Raw genomic sequence first — 22,026 nt, 5'->3', positions numbered from 1 at the left:
TCCTTGGTGGCGCAGTGGTTGAGAGTCCGCCTGCCGGTGCAGGGGACACGGGTTCGTGCCCCGGTCCGGGAAGATCCCACATGCTGCAGAGTGGCTGGGCCCGTGAGCCATGGCCGCTGAGCCTGCGCGTCCGGAGCCTCTGCAACGGGAGAGGCCACAACGGTGAGAGGCCCGCAAAGAATATGCATTTAAGATTCCTCCATGTCTTTTCATGGCTTGACACCTCATTTCTTTCTTTCTTTCTGTTTTTAGTAGTAGAAATATATTTATTTATTTACTTACTTACTTATGGCTGCGTTGGGTCTTTGTTGCTGCGCGCGGGCTTTTTCTCTAGTTGCGGCGAGCGGGGACTACTCTTTGTTGCAGTGCGCAGGCGTCTCATTGCGGTGGCTTCGCTTGTTGTGGAGCTCGGGCTCTAGGCATGCGGGCTTCAGTAGTTGTGGGACGCAGGCTCAGTAGCTGTGGTTCACGGGCTCTAGACCACGGACTCAGTATTTGTGGCACATGGGCTCAGTAGTTGTGGCTTGCGGGCTGTAGAGCTCAGGCTCAGTAGTTGTGGAGCACAGGCTTAGTGGCTCTGCGGCATGTGGGATCTTCCCGGACCAGGGATCAAACCTGTGTACCCTGCATTGGCAGGCGGATTCTCAACCACTGTGCCACCAGGGAAATCCCAACACCTCATTTCTTTTTTTTTTTTTTTTGCGGTATGAGGGCCTCTCACTGTTGTGGCCTCTTGCATTGCGGAGCACAGGCTCCGGACGTGCAGGCTCAGCGGCCATGGCTCACGGGCCCACGGGCTCAGCTGCTCCGCGGCATGTGGGATCTTCCCAGTCCGGGGCATGAACCTGTGTCCCCTGCATCGGCAGGCGGACTCTCAATCACTGCGCCACCAGGGAAGCCCCTCATTTCTTTTTAATGCTGAATAGTATTCCAGGGTACGAATGTACCACAGTTTACCTGTTCACCTATTGAGGGACAAACGTTTGCTATAAACATTTTCATGCAAAGTTTATTAATCAGTTGAGTAAATACCTAGGAACATGATTGCTGGACTGTATGGTAAGACTATGTTTAGCTTTATAAGAAACTGCCAAATCGTCTTCTGAAGGGACTGTACCATTTTGCATTCCCATGAGCAGTGGATGAGAGTTTCTGTTGTTCTGTATCCTTGCTGGCATTTGGTATTGTCAACTTTTTTGATTTTAGCCATTCTAATAGGTGTGTGGTGATATCTTATTGTTTTAATTTGCAATTCCCTAATGGCAAATAATGTTGAGCATCTTTACATATCTTATTGTTGAGTTTTAAGAGTTCTTTATGTATTTTGGATAGAAATCCTTTATCAGATACATATTTTACAAATATTTTCTCCCAATCTGTGGCTTGTCTTTTTTTTTTTTTTTTTTAGCTGTACGCGGGCCTCTCACTGTTGTGGCCTCTCCCGTTGCAGAGCACAGCCTCCGGATGCGCAGGCTCAGTGGCCATGGCTCACGGGCCCAGCCGCTCTGCGGCATGTGGGATCTTCCCGGACCGGGGCACGAACCCGTGTCCCCTGCATCGGCAGGCGGACTCTCAACCACTGCGCCACCAGGGAAGCCCCTGTGGCTTGTCTTTTCGTTCTCTTAATAGTGGCTTTCACAGAGCAGAAGTATTAAATTTTAATAAAGTCTAACTTAATATTTTTTCATGAATTGTGCCTTTGGTATTGTAACTCATCACCAAATCCAAGGGCACATAGCTTTTCTTCTGCATTTCCTTCTAAAAGTTTTATAGTATTTCATTTTATATTTAGGTCTATTATCAATTTTGAGTAATTTTTTGGTGAAAGTGTAATGTCTGTGTCTAGATTAATTTTTTTTACACAAGAATGTCCAATTATTCCAGCACCATTTGTCAATTAGACAAGCTCCATTGAATTGTCTTTGCTGCTTTGTCAAAGGTTGGTTGGACATCTATAGAAGATTTTTATTGGGATTGCATTTAATCTATAGGTCAAGTATCTTAACAGTGCTGAGCGTTCCAATCCATCAACATGGTATGTCTATTTATTTAGATCTTCTCTGATATCTTTCATCAGACTTTGGTAGTGTTATGCATATAGATCATATACATATTTTGTTAGATTTATACCTAAGTACTTCATTTTTGGTGTTCTATTATAAATAGTAATATGTTTTAAATCTCTAATTCCAGTTGTTCATTGCTGGTACATAGGAGAGCAATTGGCCTTTTTTTTTCTTTTGGCTGCATTGGGTCTTAGTTGCAGCATGTGGGATCTTTCCTTGCAGTGCATGTGTTCTCTCTAGTTGCGGCTCCCGGGCTCCAGACCATGTGGGATCTGTAGCTGTGGCACACGGGCTCTCTAGTTGAGGCGTGTGGGCTCAGTAGTTGTGGCGCACAGGCTTAGTTGCCCCACGGCATGTGGGATCTTATTTCCCTGACCAGGGATTGAACCCACGTCCCCTGCATTGGAAGGCAGATTCTTTACCACTGGACCACCAGGGAAGTCCCACAATTGCCTTTGAATGTTAATCTTGTATCCTGTAACCTTGCTATAAATGCTTATTATTTCCAGGAGGTATTTTATTTTTTTGGATTTTCTACATAGACTATCATGTCATTTGTGAAGAAAGACTGTTTTATTTCTTCCTTCCATATATATATATATATCTTTTATTTCCTTTTCCTGTCTTACTGCACTAGCTAGGACTCCCAGGATGATGTTGAAGAGGAGAGGTTAGAGGTGTGATACTAACCTCGGCTTTTCACTAGCATCCCTCTAGTGAGCCCTAGCCACCATCCGCTCTCCCTTGGCCTGTTATAACAGCCTCTGAACTGGTCTTCCTACTTTCATTTTTGTTCCTACAAAGTCCATTGTCTACATAGTAGCCAAGATGAGTTTTTAAGAATGTAAACCAGATCATGTCACTTCGCAGATTAAGACAACTCCACTAGTCTGCTGTTGCACTTATACTAAGATCTAAACTCCTCAGTTTAGCCTACAATGCCCTATACAATCTCGCCCCTCCATGGCTGGGTAGCATCATTTTGTAAGACCCTGGCTTTCTTTCTGTCCTTCAAGTACATTCTGCCTTTGGGCCTTGGCACCAGCTGTTTCCTCTGCCAGGAATGTTCTTCCCACTCATTGTAGTACTGGTTCTTTCTGGTTATTTAGATCTTGCTGCAGTGTCACCCTCTCAGGGTGACCTCCCAATCTAACGTTGTACTTAGTCATTCTCTGTTATGTTAACATGTTTTAATTCTTTGCATAGCTTTTACTGCTACCAGACTTTGTCTTGTTTCCTTTTAAAATTGTCTGTCTCTGCTCCCCTCTCCCCTGCCTCTGACCCTCCCAGCTGCTGGAGTATAAGCTCCTTGAAAGCAGGGCTCTACCTCTCGTGTTCACTGCTGTACCCCCAGTGCCTGGAGCAACACCAGGCATGGTGTGGGTGCTGAATGGCCCCTTAGTGATGAACACCATCCATCCCAACCTGAGCGCTTGACAGGAGTCTGGACTTAGTAACCCTCTTGGAATGTGAGAAAGTCCCACTTCTAGACAGGATCCTGTCCCTTAGCTTTGTGTCCACACTGCCCTTTTCTGCCTGTTCTGAGCAGCCACTTCTGGTTCTTAGGGTCCCGCATCACTTAGCTCCACCCTTCAGTTCTTTTACCCACCTCAGGTCCCTTTGCTCAGACAGCCACTGCAGACAAATGTCTTGGACTCTGGCCCTCAGTGCTCTCTCTCCCCTGGCTCTGTTTAGTTTTTGCTCCCCAACCCAAGGCACCATAGCTATGGTTCAGAGGCTCCTGGCGGCCTCCCTGATGCTGAGGGCTGCACCCTCGTCTGCTGTGCTTGGTGTTCAGAGCCTGGAATGCTGCCTGACACATTGGTGTTCACTGAATATTTATTCCGTGCATGAATGGGGATCCACAGAAAGGTTGGCAGAAAGAAAGCAAGAGGGTAGCCAAGGTCTGGGTTGCCTACAGTTTGTCCAAAGGAACAGATGAGGAATAAGAATATAATTGTGTCAGACACATTAGGCACAACAGTTTGAAATGTAACAAATGGACAAATGTAGAAGTTTAGATACTGGAATGTTTGGAAAGAGAAATTCTGAAAATGATGACTGTGTGGTACCATGTATTTAATTGAGTCTTCAAGTTCAAAAATTCTGTATATTTTCATTTGTATATGATAAGGTATAACCGCGCACACACACACACACACACACACACACACACACACACACACACACACACACACACACACAGGTATGCTCCCTATTTTGTTCTTTTAACATTTTGTTCTTTCTGCTGAAGCTACTAATTCAAGACAGTTGCAGCAGAGGGCAGAATTGTATAAGAAATTTAAACGCCTTTTATTTCTTGCCTGAAAATCACTCCCAAATACAAATGACAACAATATATGGATTGAGCTAGAGAAATACTCTTTTTCGACTCTCTGGTTTTCCAAATTTACACATGAGGATTAGTTGAAGGCCTTGACTTATTTTTCACGTGGTAGTTTAAGATACTTGGTAATATATGTAAACCTTAATAAAAGCAAAGTGCTGATGCTTTGAGAGAGAAACAGTGAAATATAGAAAACGTATTTAATATTTAACGTGCATCAAGATGAAGTGGTAAGCACTCTGTGTTCCCTTCCAAATATGCTTTAGGATTATTTACTTTTCTTTCCATTCTAGTGCTGGAACGCAGACTTTTTGAGGTTACTGCCACTGACAGATGCCGATTAATGTCCTTTATTGTGAGATTTCTGAAGCTTCTGGGCAAGACCAATGAAGCAGAAGAGTTATTCTTGAGTGTTGAGAACATGTTAGTGCAGGTAAATTGGGAAATAGTTTTTTAAATCCTTCAAACGTTATTCAACTTGTGTTAGGTATTTTCAGACATCATTTACCTTTGTTTGTTTATAATTTAGTCCACAAATAGAGGAACTAATGAATAATGAATAATAAATAATTATTACTTATGTTCATCAGTGAGGAAGCTTTGATTTTAATCCGTGTCCTAAACTGTGTATTAGTGACGACAACCAGTAAATAGAAGGGAGTCACGATTGAATGAATGAAACCAACAGGTGTCATTTTGGAGGGAAAAAAGGAATGTTCCTAAAACAAGATGGGAATGAGAGTAGTGGGTTGAAATAAACTAATAAAATACTGTTTAAAGAGTTGGTTATAATTTTCTTTTTTTCTACATCTTTATTAGAGTATAATTGCTTCACAATACTGTGTTAGTTTCTGTTGTACAACAAAGTGAATCAACTATATGCATACATATATTCCCATATCCCCTCCCTCTTGAGCCTCCCTCCCACCCTCCCTATCCCACCCCTCTAGGTGGTTATAATTTTCATAAAGATGTTGGGGAAGGTTGATTGATTATCTTGTCCCTCTATTGATTTACTTTTCCTGAAATAGAAACTTTTGGGCTTGTTGAATACAATGAAACTTTCACTCATGACATATAACTGTAACTGTTCTTAGGATGACATTTAACTGTCCTTTAAAAAATTATAAATGTTTACCGATTGTAGTATTTTATGGGCCACGGGTAATGTAACCCAAGACAAAGCTATTTTTGTTTTAAAACAAAGGCCTTCACATGTTCATAAAGCTCTGTCTCTGCTCCATCAACATACATCTTTCTAGAAGGAATTCTATCTAAAGAGATTTATAAGACTCAAGATCTGCAGTCCCTTTATTGCAGAGGCCATGCTTGTTTACCAATTTTTGTATGTACCATGGTGTCTTACAACCTCTGGGTGCTTAGTAAATGTGACAACTGAATCAGTGAATCAATTTGAATTTGCCAGTACTTTGTGTCCTTAGAAGGTAGTGTGGAGTAGCGCATCAGCCTGGGCTATTTACAGACTGACCCAGATTTCAAGTGCTTTGGCATTTCCTGCTTGCGGCTTTGGCAAAAATTTGAACCTCTGACTCAGAGTTCTCATTGTTGCGGGTTCTAAGATCTGCCTCGTGGGGCTGTTATCAGGGTGAAGTGAGCGGTAGCACAGAGCACTTCAGACAATGCGCGGCACACGGTGAGATCTTAAGCTGTTTGGTTATTACCGTCCGTGGGTTAACAAGTAACTGAGGCCTAGATGAGAGATAATAAGAGTTTGATTGAAGCTATTTTGACCACTCTTGCATTTTCAGAGAGTAGAGTCCAGTGATTCTCTGATATCTTATTTTGATTATGGAATTTCCCCCTGCACCAAATACTTTTTTCCCTACGAGGTCCAGATTTTCATCACTGACATGTGTCTTTCTGGAAAGCACCAATTATTTTATTAGGTCATCACTGAATGCCTGATTTCAGCCATTCGCTCAGTCGACCACTCATTCATTCATCCATCCATTCATTCATTCATCCATTCCCTCATTTACTTAGTCATTTCCTCATCCATTCACTCATTCACTGACTCATTCACTCATTCATTCATTAACTCACTCACTCGGTCATCTATTCACTCAGCCATTCACTCAATCGTTCACTCGTTCACTCACTGAGTCACTCACTCATTCATTCACTCAGTCCTCCACTCGGCTAACATTCCCTGAGGGCCTTGCCCAGCCTGAGCTCTGTGCTGGGAGTTGGGATGATAGCAGTAGGCAAGGTGGGCACAGTTTCTGCCCTCATGGAGATCCCAGTCACTGCCAGCATCTCCAACTGTGATGAAGCGTAACCTGTGGAGTAGGTGGGGTGAAGGGAGAAGGTGGCTGCACGGGAAGCGTGACAAAGCTGAGACGTTCAGAGAGGATTTCCCACTTCAAAGCACTCCTTCCAGAGGCATCAGTCTTATGATTGTATTCTCAAAATATTTTTGCAACAGTTCTTTGGGATTAGCCATCATGGAGACTATCAGAATAATTTTTTTAGGCTCTGAGGGCCCTTCCCAAAGAGAAGTTCTAAAATGATTTTGGGCAATAACCACTTCTTTGAAATATGTACTGAACATTCTTGAGGGGAAAGAGCTTATTATTTGTGCTACATACATTCCGTGCCAAATCACTTTTGTAATTTCTTCAGATTAGGTTATTTTAAAGTTTTGGTGCAGAGGTTTTCAACTGGGAGGCAATTTTGTTTGTCAAGGACAATCTGGCGATGTTGGAGACCTTTTGGTTGTCACAGCTTGGCGGGGAGCTTGCTAACGGCATCTAGTGGGTAGAGGCCAGGGATGCTCTAAACATCCTACACTACACAGGCCAGCCCTGCTCCCCCCCATGTCAAAGTATTAGATGGCATAGAAGTCAATAGTGCTGAGGCTGGGAAACCCTGATTTATAGCAGCAAGTATGCTTGTTAAAAAAGTAAGTCTCATGACTCTCCCCCTAGTATTTCACAATAGGTGCATCAGGCTGCAGGACAACCAAAGGATACTTTTGTGAAGGGGCCTCTGTTTATGCATCAGAGGCTCACTTGTTAAGAACATGTGCAGAGCAGAGCTTTGGAGATAGGCCGGTCTGGGTTGGACACCCTTGTTCTCCTACTGGCTAGCCACGTGAGCTTGGGGGATTGATTTAACCTCACTGAGCCTCAGTTTCCCTGCTTGTAACAGAGGAGTAATAATCCCTATTTCCTAGGGTTTCTGCAGATATCCACTGAGGTTATGCAGTTTAAGAGCTTTGCTCGGTCAGGGCTCCATAGGTGGTGGCCAGTACAGACCATGACCTAAGAATGCTTCACAATCACTGGGCATATCGACCAATGTTTACTGAAGAGCCATGAAGCACAGAACTCAATTCTTGGATCGTGGGATCTCTGCCCTCAAGAAGCAGACGGCCTGGAGTAAGAGGGGAATAAAAGACATGTCTTCATAAAGAGGATACTGACACTATATGGCTGCATTTGACATGCCGATTAGTATTCCTGGCAATGTGGGCAGTGAGACTCAAGGGTCAAAGGACCACTGTGGGCTGGTGGTAGATTGGGAGCTGTCATCCTCCCTGTGACAGGGGATTCTGCCTGACTCAGACTGATTGGAAACGTGGCCGTGACATGGGGAGAAATCAAGGAAACCCTGAGGATTTGAGTCTGATGATGGACGTGGGGAAATTCAAAGAGGAACCTGGATTTGGAGAGAGGATGATGAATTTTTAACATTTAAACTGCTGAGTTTGCAGTTCAGGAAAAATACCCAAGGGGAGTATCCAGCCAGCTGGGGAAACATAGGATTAGAAGTCTGGAAAGAGACTGGAGAGACATCTACATACATGTGAATGCTAAAACCATGAGGAAAGATCTCTGAATGACAGTAGGAATCGGTCATTGGAAAATTACTTATCCTTAAAAGGAGGAAAGGGAAAAAACCTGTACAGGAGTAAGAGATTGGAAGAGAATAAGGATATCCTAGTTTCCCCAAATCAAAGAGGGAGTGGCTAACAGCATCAACTGCTCCTTAGAGGCCTGGACAAATGAGGACTGAAAGAAGGCCCCTAGGTCTGGTGAGCAACGGTCAGTGGTAACCCCTGAGATGGAAGCGGGTATATGTGGCAGGAGCCAAACTGCAGGGCTTTAAGAGGTGAGTGTGTGATAATGAAATGGGGAAGCACATGTGTTAATACCTGTTTGAGAAGTGTGTCAGTAAAAGGAGAAAGATGAAAAGTCAAGATAGTACCAGATTCAAGTTAGGTTTCATCCAGGATTTATGTGTTTGTGTGGAGGAGGAAATGAGCCAGGCAGAGAGGTGGATTGGAGATGCTGGTGGGGACTCTGTGAGGAACACAGGACTTCAAGAGCTTGGGAATAGGCAGGTCCTTGGTAAGGAGGTTGGGCATCCCTTCCTCTGGCATAGGCAAGAGGGAAGAAAATAGGTGAAAACACTGCTAATTTGAAATTTAAAAGAAAAGGGTAAGTGAGGTATACCAGAGACTATAATTTCCCAATATCTAGTCCCCCTTTTGTAGTAAGTAATGTCCCCACCCCACCCTGGACTGTTTGGAAAGAAGACTACATTTCCCAGCTTCCCTTGAGGCTAGATATGAGCACATGCCTAAGTTTTGGCTGATGGGATGTAAATGGAGGTGCTATGGATAACTTCTGAGAAGTTTCCATGAAATGAAGGGTGTGCCCTCCCTCTCCTCTTTCCTCCTTCCTGCTGTTTGGATTGTGGCTGTGATGGCTGGTGGTGCAACAGCCATTTTAGACCAAGAGGTGTCCTTGGGAATGGAGGTCAGGCAAGGTCAAACAGTGAGATAAGAGGAACCGTGTCTCTGACATTGTGGTGTGTCTATAGCCCTGGGTCATCCACTTTCTGACTTTTGCATGAGAGAGAAATCAAGCCACTGTTAGTTTGGGTTTTCTGTTAATTGCAGCCAATCGTGATCCTAACCAATATCTGAGGGCAATCTTTCAGAGTAGGTTTGACCTCAGTGAAGTCAGCATGCAGGCCATCTTGAAGTAGAGGATGGGAAGTGTGAGCACTAGGGCTGAGACCTAGGATAGCTGCCGAGAAAGGGGCACTTTGAAAGATACCCGTGAGGGAGTGTAAAAGACTATGGGTCCAGGGATTCCACACCGCAACCAGCTGCCTCCAGGGCTGAGATCAGTATCTCAGAGTAGGTGTAACCTGTTTGCAAGACACTTATTGGAAAGCTCTGGGTCAAGCCATAGACTGTCACTTTCAGTAGGTGCAGGAGAGCAGAAAGAATTCCCGCCAGGGAGCCAGGCTCAGCCAGTCCTGTCCCGGGCTAATATTTCAGTACAGCATAAAGTATTCCATAACCAGTGATGGTGGTAATACTGACCATTTGAATAGGGCTTTATTAGTTACCAAACATATTCACATATAGTCTTGTTAATATTAAGTTTTCTGAAATATTAATAACTCATTATTATTTAAATAACTAACTCTCATTTAAAAGATTATAACTGACTAGTGTATTCTTATGCATTGATAAGGTTTTGATAGAGGAGTGATTTAAGGTAATGAAGTTTAAGTACCCCTGAAATAAACATGCTAAACCAGGAAAGGGAATTGAAATTCTAAGCAAAAGTGTATCGAACGTAAAGTTAGCAGATCTCTGGTCACACTTGAATTCAAGGTCCACATAGACAGCGTTTTTAGGTGTTCGTTAGGATTTTAAATAATACCTCCTCTGGGAGGTTTAACAGCTGCAAGACATCATCATGTTATTCTTACCTTCAAAAATTTTCATTACCATTAACTAACAACCTGTGAAAACATTTTCCAAAATTTATTTTTGGTTTGCAGTGTCTCCCCATAAATGTTTCTCTATAACTCTCATAAGTATTTAGAATTCCCCAAGAAATGCTGTAAAGCATGCGATCTTTTGCAAGTTCATTATGAAATGAGCCTTTCTTGGGCGGGTGTCTGGCGGCTGTGCCTAGTCTAACGCTGTGTCCCCTCAGGAGTGTGTTCTCTTTCATTTTGTGTAGAGTTGGTCCATGACAGGAATGCTTCCCAAAGTACAGAATGCTATCGGGGAACTCTATCTGGAAATAGGGATGACTCAGGAAGGAAGGCTTCTGGTATTTCCAGGAAGCATGGTCCAACCTGATGGAATTTTCATCCAGCAACTTAAAAGACAACCAGGACTTAGTGAAGCAAAAAGGTAGGGTGGGCACGTGCAGAGGGCATAAACTCTTGTGGTTCAGAGTCAGACTCCCGGGCTCTTCCCACCTGTGAAGGAAGGGGAATGGGTGTGTGTGCTTTGCTTGCTTGACTTTTTGTTGGGCTGCTGGGCATGTGAGGGTTGAGCATGAGCGCTCCTCCTGTGACCGACCACCCTTTTAGAATGTTGAAGGCTGTTGTGATGTACCTCACACGCTTTGAGTAGTAAGAGGGCCACTCAGAGCTTGACTGTGAAGCCAGCCTTTCTGGGTACAAATCCCACCTCTCCACTTACTGGTTCTTTGCTTTTTATTTATTTATTTATTTAAAAAATTTATTTACTTATGTATTAATTATTTTAATTTAATTTTTTTTTTTTGGCTCTTTGCTTTTAGACACAAGACTTAGCCTTTCTGGGTCACAGTTGTCATATTTGTAAAAATATAGGAATAAAAACAGCACCTGCGTTGCATGGTCGTTGTGAGACTAAAAGCGTTCAAGGGAGACCGTAAAGCACACAGGATGGTGCCTGACGCATAGTTAAGTACTCCTTCATGGTAGCTCGTTCTTTTGTTCTCCAGTATTTGATGCCCGACGCTGCCGTGGCACCACTAATGGAACAAAGAACGTTCGGTGAATGCAGATACTAAGCATTTTTACTCACTGATTTACACTCAGACTAAACATAATGTCTAGAATTATGTCATATTTAAGTGGCTGTGTCAATTATCTTATGTTGTATAAGAAAGCACTCCCAAAACTCAACAGATTAAAACCAACAGCCAACAAAGAATCATACTCTTTCTGAGCTACAGTCCTACTCTTTTTGAACTATAAGCAAAAGATCATCTAGTCCAAAGGCTGCACTATACAGATGAATATGAATATGAAGGAACTTTTCTATGACATGGGTGTGTAGAGCTCAGTCTTTAGGACAGAGAGACTTGAGTCTCTACCACTTACTAGTTGCATGGTCATGACCCATGGCAACATAATGACACTCCCTGTACCTCGGTTTGTTTCCTTAACTCTAAAATGCTAATGGTTTTCACCTCATATTATTGTTGCAAGGAGCAAAAAAAAAAAATGGATGTAGAATACCTGGTTTAGAATAAATACTCAATCACATGCAAAAAAATAAAAAATAAAATAAAATAAAACCAACAGCCACCTATTACTGCCCATGTCTATGGGCCACCAAGGGGATCCCCCTGGTCCAGGGTAGGCTCAGCAGATCTGGGCTGGGCTCAGGCAAACATCTGTGATCCACTGGCAGGGCCAGTGGGGCTGGCTGGTCTCAGAGGACTTCACTCAGATGTCCGGTGGTTGTCTGGCTGGGTGACAGGGTTCGGGTCACGTGTTCCTCATCCTTCGGGAAGACAGCCCAGGCCTGCTCACCCAGTGGTTGCACAATTCCGAGAGGGAGAGCACAGGTTTACGCCTAGGCTCAGAACTGGCATGACACCCCCTCTGCTGCATTCGATTGGTCACAGCAAGTCATCAGGCTTTATTCCATGGCAGAGAAAGAGACTCTGGTGCAGAGTGGCATTGCAAAGGGGAGTTGGGTACAGGTTGGCATGGAGAATCACAGCTGTTTTTACAGGCTACTGTAAGATCAAAGGTCACCTTGGGCAAGCTACTTACCCTCTCTGCATTTCACCTGTAAATCCACTTGTATAGTAACAGTTATCATTCGTTTCATGCTTACAATGTACAAGGCACGTTATGCTCACAAGCTCTTTTACCTTCAAATATACCTCACGTGGTATGTTTTGTTACCCCACTTTACAGATGAAGAAACTGAAGGTCAGAGAGGTGAAATCAACTACGTCAGCTCCCGCAGCTAGCACCTCTGGAGCTGGGGGTCCAAGCTAGGCCTATCTGACCCTAAAGCCTGACCGCATTACTCCTTGCTATGTGGCATCTCTTCTAGCACTGGCATTTATAAAGCTCTAATCCTCCATACATAGAGGCTAGCTTCTAAGTCATCCTAATGTAGGCAGGGCTGGTGATGGACATGCTGGGACCCTGGTGAGCAGAGGAAACCAGTGTGGGAACCAGGGACACTTCTGTGGGTTCTGGGACTGGCCTTCTAGAGCCAGCCGGGCTGTCCAAAGCACAGAGTTCCGAGGATTTTGGCAGACCTTGGCCTGGTATAGACAAGTGTGGTTCTCCAAGGGGGTGAAAACAGCAGGTGGGGCCGGCTCCTGGTGAACAGGGATGCTCAGAGGTAGATCAGTGTCATTAGCAGCAGCTTTTTTTTTTTTTTTTTTTTGCGGTACGCGGGCCTCTCGCTGCTGTAGCCTCTCCCGTTGCGGAGCACAGGCTCTGGACGCGCAAGCCCAGCGGCCATGGCTCACAGGCCCAACCGCTCCGCGGCATGTGGGATCTTCCCGGACCGGGGCACGAACCCGTGTCCCCTGCATTGGCAGGCGGACTCTCAACCACTGCGCCACGAGGGAAGCCCTAGCAGCAGCTTTGATGGGAGTGCACTGTACTTCCGGTCTCTTGATGAGGGTCAGGTGGGGATTCAGGGTCTAGGCAAGCAGAGAAAGGGGGAGGGGAGGGGATTCCAGCCTGACCAGGGCTCACACATTCAAAAACTCTTTACTGAGCACCTGTTGTGCACCAGACACTGTTTTGAGTCCAGCGGCTTGAACAGGACAGAGTCACCAATGCTGCCCCCGAAAAGAGGTGACACATGACACACAAGGGAGCGGACACATGCAGTAATTACAGGCTGTACTAAATGCAGTGAGAGACACAAACGAGATGGAGGTAGAGCATAAGCAGGGGGAGGGACCACCTGTGAAAGGGTGGTCAAGGGGCATCTCCAGGAGGGGACATTGAAGCTGAGACGTGACAGACTGCAGGAGCCGCATGTGGTGGGGATGGGGGCATTCGTGGCAGAGGGAACATCGTGTGCAGAGCCCTGAGGTGGGAGAGGGCTCGGCTTGTCCTAGCAATGAAAAGAGGCCTTTGTGACCTGCTGTGTGTGTGGCACAAGGAACTATATTCACTGTCTTGTAACAACATATAATGGAAAGGAATCTGAAAAAGTACACACATGTGTTTTTATATATCTATATATATATCTATATATATATATATCTATATATATATAATTGAATCACTTTGCTGTATACCAGAAACTAACACAACATTGTAAATCAGCTATACTTAAATAAGAAAATTAAAAAAAAAAAAGAAGCCTTTGTGAACAAAGGACAGGAGGCATCTGGGCTCACATCCTTCAGGGCCTCGGGCCCCAGGAAACATTTGGATTTTATTATCAGTGCGAGGGAAAGCCTTGCAGGAGTTAGGCTGGGGATGACATCGCCTGATTTCTGTTTTGAGGTCACGTTTGCTGCTGTATGGAGAATGGACATAGGGAGACCAGGTACATGGCTGTCCCTCCCTGGTGTGCAGATGCAAGGCCTGAGGCCCTGGAGTGGGCACTGGGCAATGAATGGGGTACTATTGATGATGGGAAAGATGCTTTTTGATAATTTAATGGTAATCCTTTATTTAATACTAAATTCCTTGGCACAGGGAGTTAAATCTGCTTTGTTTACTGCTAGCAATGCTCTAGTAACACCTTCTTGAAATATAATTATGGTTTTTATCTCTTTCCGTAAGAAAGTATGGCTTAGAAAACCATAAAACTGTCTACTTTTTAGAAGTCTATTATTGGTAGAATATCTAACTTTCAATAACTAGCAAATTTTAGGCCTTTGCAAAGGGTACATTCCCAAGGCAGCGTGTATCTAGGTACAGCTCATTACTTATTAATTAGGCTTATGGGGCTTATTCACGTGTTTCTTGTTGTAAGGCTGTACCAGTTTATTGTTTCTTATTGCAAGGCTGTACCGGCTTGCCTTCTCTAGGACTTGGTTACCATGGTGATGGCTGGTTTCACTACATCCGTATTCTCACTCTGTTTCTGACCGGTTCATTTGCAAAACAGACTTGGATTTGGTTTCAGTCTATTGCCTCAGCTCCTCAGCCCTATAACTTCTGCACACACACAAATTCGTTATAGAAAAACCAACTCCATGCAATGTAGGTCAGTGATTGATTTATTAAGAAAAAACCCAGCTGTTGGCAGCGAGGAAGAAATGATATTAAATGACCTGCCTAGTGACATCTTAACTCTTCTGTGGAAAAAAAGCCTTGAGCATCATCTTCTTTGCCAAAATTTATTCCCTGCAGGCAGAGTGCTGAACAACCTGGCAAAGTCAGCATCTAAGGAGTACTTAAAAGAAAATCATATTCTGCAATGTGCTACTGAAATGTCCAGCTTACTGGACAACAACACCTGTGACCAGGCTACCATGAAATACACTGAAGGTGTTCTGATGGAAACCTGTGTTTTTGCTTGAAAATGTTTTATTTTCTGTACTAGCTGTTACGGTTATGATTAATATACTTAACCCACCCTCGCTAATCCATTTCCCAACTAACTGATTAGGTTAAGAAAGGATGAATTGTAACGTTTCCATCCTCTGATTAAGTGGTTCTCAACCCGGGGCAGGATTGCGCCCTATGGGGCCTTTGGCAATGTCTGGAGACGCGTTAGCTTGTCACGACTGTGGGTGTCGTTATTGGCACCTAGTGGGTACAGGCCAGGGGAGATGGCAAACATTATACAGGACCCTTCGCAACACACCATCCGGCCCCAAATGTCCATAGTGCTGCGGTTGAGCGTAGCGCCCTAGTTTCTTATAAAGATGTACACACATCTTATCGATCACTTTGAAAGTCTCAAGTCTCTGCTAATATAAACTGCTCTGCTGTTCTGTGTCCTCCTGTATAGAATAAAGGACGTTTATGAGCATTATTTTTGGTGGCACAATGAAGGTAGCCAACATGTATTGTGCCCAGTAAGTTACGCACATGCATTTTATTTTCAGATCTGCTGCCGGAAACGCTTCTCTTGCAAAGATGAAATTTCAAGAAGGCTTAAATATCAGGAGGAGTTTGGTGAGAAAAACCTCCTAGTTGAGAAATTATGGAATTTTTAGCGGATTTACTGTTTTTCCCACTGAGACATAGTGAAAGGTAAGTTTTTATGAAATGTTTCAAGTAGTGTGTCTCCTTTCCCCACCCCTAGTCCCCCCAAAAAACCCCACTAGGGACAGGGAGGTCAGGGGTCACTCATCGGGGCATCTCACTTCTTCGCTTCCAGCCTTGTGCAGAGAAACTCACTGTGCCTGAGAGTTCTGCCCTGATCTATTTGTCAGGACACCGACCATGATATATTTGAAAGGAGCTCCTAGCCCACAAACCGTGTAGAGGTTTTGGCAGGACGAAAAGTAAAAAGGAGGAAAATGCCATTGTGAGTGTCTCCCAGCATCACCCCGGGCCTTGTGAGGAAGATGTATGCATTGTACTTCAGGCCTCTGTGGACTGTGTCTCCGGTACCACACCCCACTGGTCTGTCTTCTGCAAGACCTAGGCCAGAGCCTGCAGTGCCTCAGACCCCACTTTCCTGCCACCCCTCCTCGCCGGGGAAGACCTGTCACTCTCTTGCCACGTGTGGGGCTTTCCTCGGCTCTCCATGCAAAGGGGTTCTGCAGCGGCAGAGACAGATTGGACTCACCTCCAAATACATGGAAAAGCAGCGGGGTATGCGGGGTCAGTAGATGGAAAGTTACTAAGAGGAAACGTCGGGGGTACGGATGGGGGTGGATTCTGGCTAAACAGACATAACAGGATTCTTGCTGAAGGCAGGCCAGGGTGATCAGACGTCACCTGGGGGATGGTGCCGGTGAGGATTCTCGCTGGTTGGACAATGCAGAGAAGAACACCGAAGTCCAAAGCTTGGGGCCTAGTTGAAAATTGCTCAGAGGAGCCTGAGTAGAGTTTGGTCAGGAGAGACTGTCAGCGTCTGTGTTTAAAAGAGGGGTTGTAGGGCTTCCCTGGTGGCGCAGTGGTTGAGAGTCCGCCTGCCGATGCAGGGGACACGGGTTCGTGACCCGGTCCGGGAAGATCCCACATGCCGCAGAGCGGCTGGGCCCGTGAGCCATGGCCGCTGAGCCTGCGCGTCCAGAGCCTGTGCTCCGCAACGGGAGAGGCCACAGCAGTGAGAGGCCCGCGTACCGCAAAAAAACCCCACAAAAAACAGACAAACAAAAAAAAGAGGGGTTGTAGGTATTACCGTCCGGATCTAATCTGTGTTAGGATTTGCCAAGCTCGACCACTTCTTCCTTTGATAGGTTGGTATGAGAGAAAGTTCTCTGTGAGTCCACAGAGAGTCCACCACCCCCTTCCTTTGGCCCAGCCTGCACCCCTGCACAGCCAGTTCAGCTGGCTGAAGGGCCAGGGACGCTCTAGGTGAAATTGTAAAGTTGTGAGGTTTTGTTTTTGTAGCCCCTCCCTCTCCCCGCCCTGTTGGCTGTCCTGCCTTTCACTTTTCCCTTTCCACCATCCTTGAGAGAATTTTCCTCTCACCAGGGAGGTGACCTCTTCTCTTCTGGCTTTTGCTCCCGAGGAAAATGTGATGTGACTCATCTCTAACGCAGAACTGTAGATCAGTGTTAACCCTTTCGAAGAATATTTACCTTGAAAAGAGTAGCCCCAATAAAGGGGTTTCTAAGGGTAAAGTTACCAGTGCTCTATAGTAGTGCTGAGATGTTGGGCTCTGGGGTCCTGTTGCCTGGATTCAAATTTTGTTTCTGCCGCTTGGTAACGGTGAGAACCTGGGCGCATACTTAGCATGTTGGTGTCTCATTTGTTTCCTCATTGGTAAAACGAGAGTGGTGGTAGTGTTTTCCTTGCAGGATGATGGTGAGAACTGAGAGATCTTCTATGTAAAGTGCTTGGAAGAACGCCTGGCGCACTGAATTGATAAATTGAGTTCTTAGTATTATTCTTTTGCTCCCCAGCAGGGAATTTTTGAGGCACTTGACACTACGTAAGCCTACTTTTGTTCCTCTTAAGGTCAGCACTGTGAGCAGAGAACAGGACCTTCTTTAGAGAAGCAAAAAGCTTGACAGTAGAACCATTGCCTCATAAAAGGGAAATCTAAACACGTAGCTTACTGACTGAGTCATCTCTATGGCCTGGGCTGCCCCACCATGAATCCAGGGCTGGCAGCGTGTGACTCATCAGACACTTAACACTGCCGCCGTTCAGTGTGCATGGCCTCTGTGTCAGAGGAGCTGACCGTACTTGGCAGTCTTCTTTCCAGACCTCATTGTCAACCGTCAGCCTTCCGAAATGACCGAGAAGCCTTTATCCTTCCTGAAGGTTGTCCTTAGGTGACCGCACCTTCCACATTGGTTAAGACTGGGAGATTTTCGCTGTGCCACTCAACTCACCTCTCAAACATGTGGAGATCCTTTGTCTTGGTGGCCAGGGGCCCTCAAAACAGCTCTCATGCACTAGGGAAATGATCAGAGGGTCCTAAGGGGCCTTGGAGAGTGGGGATAGGTAGGGATGGATTCATGAGGTCAAATTACAAAATTAAAAGTAACCCTCCCCCAACTCCCCCCTCCCCCTGGCGCCCCCTTCCCCCAGGACAGAGAAGAATGAGCAAACTGGCTTAAGAGGAACGGGGATATGTTCTCAGTGAAATCAGTGAATGTCATTGCTCTCTCCACTTTGTATCCATTCATCAGCAGCTGTCCTTTCATCCGTGTCCCCTCCACAGACAAGTGTCTCCATTGCCTCACTTGCCGCTGACGTTACTCGCCTCTCCCTCCACCCAACTCCGTTTCGCCTGCTGCCATGAACATCATCAGGAACATCCTCGTTGTGTCTCTTTGCACTTTGATCTTGTTGGTCGTCTGCTGCTGGAGGTTTTGACAGCATCCATGGCTCCCCTCCTGAGATACGCTCTCCTGGTTTCTGAGCTACCCACCCTCATGGCCATCTTCTCTGATGATGCCTTCTCGGTTTCTTTCGTGGGTTTCCTCTTTCTCTTCCCGACTCTCGTCCAGATGGTGGTGCTCTCTTGGGTTCAGTTCTTGGACTCTACATGTATCAGCCGCGGTGCCGGGACCTCGCCCGTGCCCAGGGCTTCAGCCAGCATTCCCTAAGGCGATGGCTTCTCGTCTCCATCTCCTTCTCAGACTTCCATCATCAGCTGCACACGTGTGCAGCCATCTGCCTGTTGGGCATCTCCGTTTGGGTATCCAAAACCTTTGGGCAGCCCAGAGTCAACATTCTCAAGCCTGAAAACATCCACCCCTCTCCCTGACAAAATGCATCTTCTCCCATCTCACCCAGTACAGACACCATCTTTAATGACACATTTCCGTGGTATTTATTATCCGTCACCATGCTAAACCCACTCCATACATTTTCTCATTTAATCCTCACAACAGCTCTGTCATCCTCATCTTGAACACGAGAAAACCGAAGATTAGGAGATTAGGATGCTTGACTAGCTTTCAAATGGTAAGGCCAGGATTAGCACCAGGGGAGTCTGATTGCAGAGCCGTGGTGCCTAACCACCGCGTCACTACCAGGCACGCTTGGCCTCAGAGCTCAAGCTCCTAACCTCATCATCCTACTGCACGTGCAGATGCCAGCGCTCCCAGCACCAGGACCACCACATTCCATGTGACGCCAGGACTTAGCAGGTCTTCGGTCACATCTGTGGCCACTGCATTAGCTCAGACCCTTATCATTCTTCCTCTGGACCAACTGGTCTCCCCTCCCATAGCCTCACCTGCTTCAGTTTATCCTCCGCACTTGCACCCAGGTGAATTTTCTAAAACGCAGGTTGGATCACATCACTGTCTTAATGAAAACTCTTCAATATTAAAGTCCCAAACCCCTAGGTTTGCACTCAGTGTCCTTCACAGGTGGCTGGTCCTCCGTTTCACCCTCCAGTCTCTCCTCCTACCCCGGGAAATTCTCAGAGGGCAAGGGTTAGTCTTCCTCATTTCTGAACCGCAGCCCCAGTGCCAGCATTCCGTGAATGTTTGTTGGATAAATGGATGAATGCCATGCTTCTTGGATGCAAAGCCTTAATTAGATTTCTCGTTTCTAGATTCAAAGGAAGCAAGCAATTGAATATTATAAACCAGTGATAAAAATAAAGGAAAATGCAGGCACTCTGGCCAGCTCCTCACTCATCAGGAAGCAGCTGAGCATTAGCCTAAGTGATACCTTGTGTAAATTAGGTAATTGCTTTGATGTATTTCTGTTAGAAGCAGATGACTTTTCCCTCCGTCTCACCTGCATACTTTGCTTATTTTTAAAAAAGCCTTCATTTTTTGAAGCAAGCAACTCCTGTTCCACATACTTTCAACTTTTTTTTTTTTTTTGCGGCTTATTTGCCTTCCCTCATTAGGTAAGTGTCTTAGTCTGTTGCTATAAGTACACTGGGTGGGTTAAACAACAGAATTTTATTTCTCACAGTTCTGGAGCCTGGAAAGTCCAAGATCAAGGTGCCAGCAGATTTGGTGAGGGCCCATCTCCTGGTTCAAAGACAACTGTTTTCTCACCGTGTCCTCACATAGTGGAAGAAAGGGGCTGAGAGCTCTCTGGGGTCTCTCTCATAAGGGGCACTAATCCCATTCGTAAGGGCTCTATCTTCATGGCCTTATCACCTCTCAAAGGCCCCACCTCCTAATACCATCATCTCAGGGGTTAGGATTTCAACATAAGAATTTTAAGGGGGACATAAACATTCGTACCACAACAGAAAGATATCTTTTAAAAGTCCTTTCCATCCCATTTTTCATTCTTTTGTAGGCAGAGCACCATGCCGAACCACACCCCTCTCCTGTCAGTGTAGTTCCCCTTCTTCCTTCCAGTTCTGTTTTAAGATGCAGTTTCTATAGCAGTAGCCTTTTCATACTTATTCCTGCGTTGCTAAAGTAACGTGTGACCAGAAATAGCACGATGGGCCCACTTTTGATTTTACTCATGGGACTCAGTGCCTCAGATCTGGTGCAGAGATTTTCCGATTAAAGATAAACATTTAAAACGTAAAACGAAAGTTAAAAAAATTGAAATGAAAAATTTTGGCCTTAAATCTTACCAGGAGGATTGGGGTTGGGTCTCTTGCCTCCTCTTGGTCTCTGTTGCTTCTGTCATACTGTTCTGTTTCCCTTCATGGGAGGAGTTCTGATTCTGTCTCTGAGTTTCTTCCACCAGAATGTTGATATTATTACCTGTGGTTTATAGTGACTGTTGAGTCTCTTCATCCCTGGTACTAGATTGGTTAGGTGGAATTTACTGACATTTTAGGGGTGGTCCTCCAGGGTCACTGTTGAAGAACTCAGGGGCCTCTGAGAGAAAGGTCCTGCTTTCCAGGCTCTGCTATTGCCAGGGACCAGGGTAGCAGGACCTCACGTTTTACTGCCTCAGTACTTATTTGACTCAGTAGCCCATTAGCTTGTTCTGCAAATAGTTGCCACACATGAATTCTGTCATTTGCCTGGAGCATCACTGCCAGACTTGGGAACTGAGGAGAATGAGAGTTGAATTGGAGGCTGCAAATAATGTTTGGATAGGAGGCTGGGGACAGGCCACAGCTGGAGGGTGCGGTAGGTGTAGTCAGGGATGTGATTCCCACAGACAGCACTTCCCAACTTTTGTGCCTCCAGTGAGTGGGTTCAAATAGAGTGAGGGTTCAATGAGGGTCCAACAGAGACCTCTGGGCCCTTGGGCAGCTTTGTTTCTTTCTTTAAGTAGGCTACACTAGAAATCTCAGTTTCTATAAATGCTACAACTAGAAAAATTTTGCAACACTGTCAGGGCTCCTGAAATCTCATTGCCACAGGGCACAATCTACTTCAGCCTTAAAGGGTGTTTTTTAACCCCGGGCTGATTTTGACTCTCAGGACAAAAAGTCTGGAGAAACTGGATTGTCCTGGCTCGGGGTGGGGGGTGCACATTTAGTGGGTGGAGGCCTGAGAGGCTGCTAAACACCTTACAGTGCCCAGGACAGCCCCCGACAATAAAACGTCACCCAGCCCAAGGTGTCAACAGCGCCAAGACTAGGAAACCCTGACCTAAATCAACCGCTTCCCCCAGCATGTATGCTTGTCATCCATATTACAGTAAAACAGGATTGCTCTCAGCCTAGTCATTTGCTGACAAAAAAGGCTTAAGATACTTGATATCTGCAGGGAAAGAGTATTTTCTATTTTCACTCTACAGATTTAGTAGTGTGTGTGTGTGTGTGTGTGTGTGTGTGTGTGTGTGTGCACGTGCGTGTGCGTGTGTGTACTTTTTTTTTCCCCAGTAAGCGTGTCCTGGCTGAGTAAAGATTTTGTTTATAAACAGAAATTGCAGACGCAAATCTAGAGAACATTTATGGGAAAGGGACTAGTTTACCTGATCTGGTTGCTTTGCCTAATTTTTTGTTACTAGTTTTGGTGGCTTGTCTGTGGTGAAAGTATAATATATTCATTTACTTTCCAATAAGAGGGTCTCTGGCAATCACAGTGTTTTGGTGACTTCTTA

General features: G+C 45.3%; 1 protein-coding gene across 1 annotated transcript in view; it reads left to right on the top strand.

Annotated features, from left to right (window-relative positions):
- The window catches only part of LOC113620917 (putative tetratricopeptide repeat protein 41), an 81,682-nt gene that overhangs the window by 40,845 nt on the left and 18,811 nt on the right, over window positions 1-22,026 (top strand). The window contains exon 5 of the mRNA XM_027107367.1: window positions 15,513-15,660. Within this exon, the coding sequence (XP_026963168.1) occupies window positions 15,513-15,600 (88 nt within the window). The 3' untranslated portion in view covers window positions 15,601-15,660. The remainder of the gene's footprint in view (window positions 1-15,512; window positions 15,661-22,026) is intronic.

This window comes from Aethalodelphis obliquidens, unplaced genomic scaffold (assembly GCF_003676395.1).
Source record: "Aethalodelphis obliquidens isolate GAN/ISIS:26980383/991018 unplaced genomic scaffold, ASM367639v1 scaffold8, whole genome shotgun sequence".
NCBI classification, from domain to species: domain Eukaryota; kingdom Metazoa; phylum Chordata; class Mammalia; order Artiodactyla; family Delphinidae; genus Aethalodelphis; species Aethalodelphis obliquidens.
Note: the sequence above shows the minus strand (reverse complement) of the source record. Positions and strands in the feature narration are given on the sequence as shown.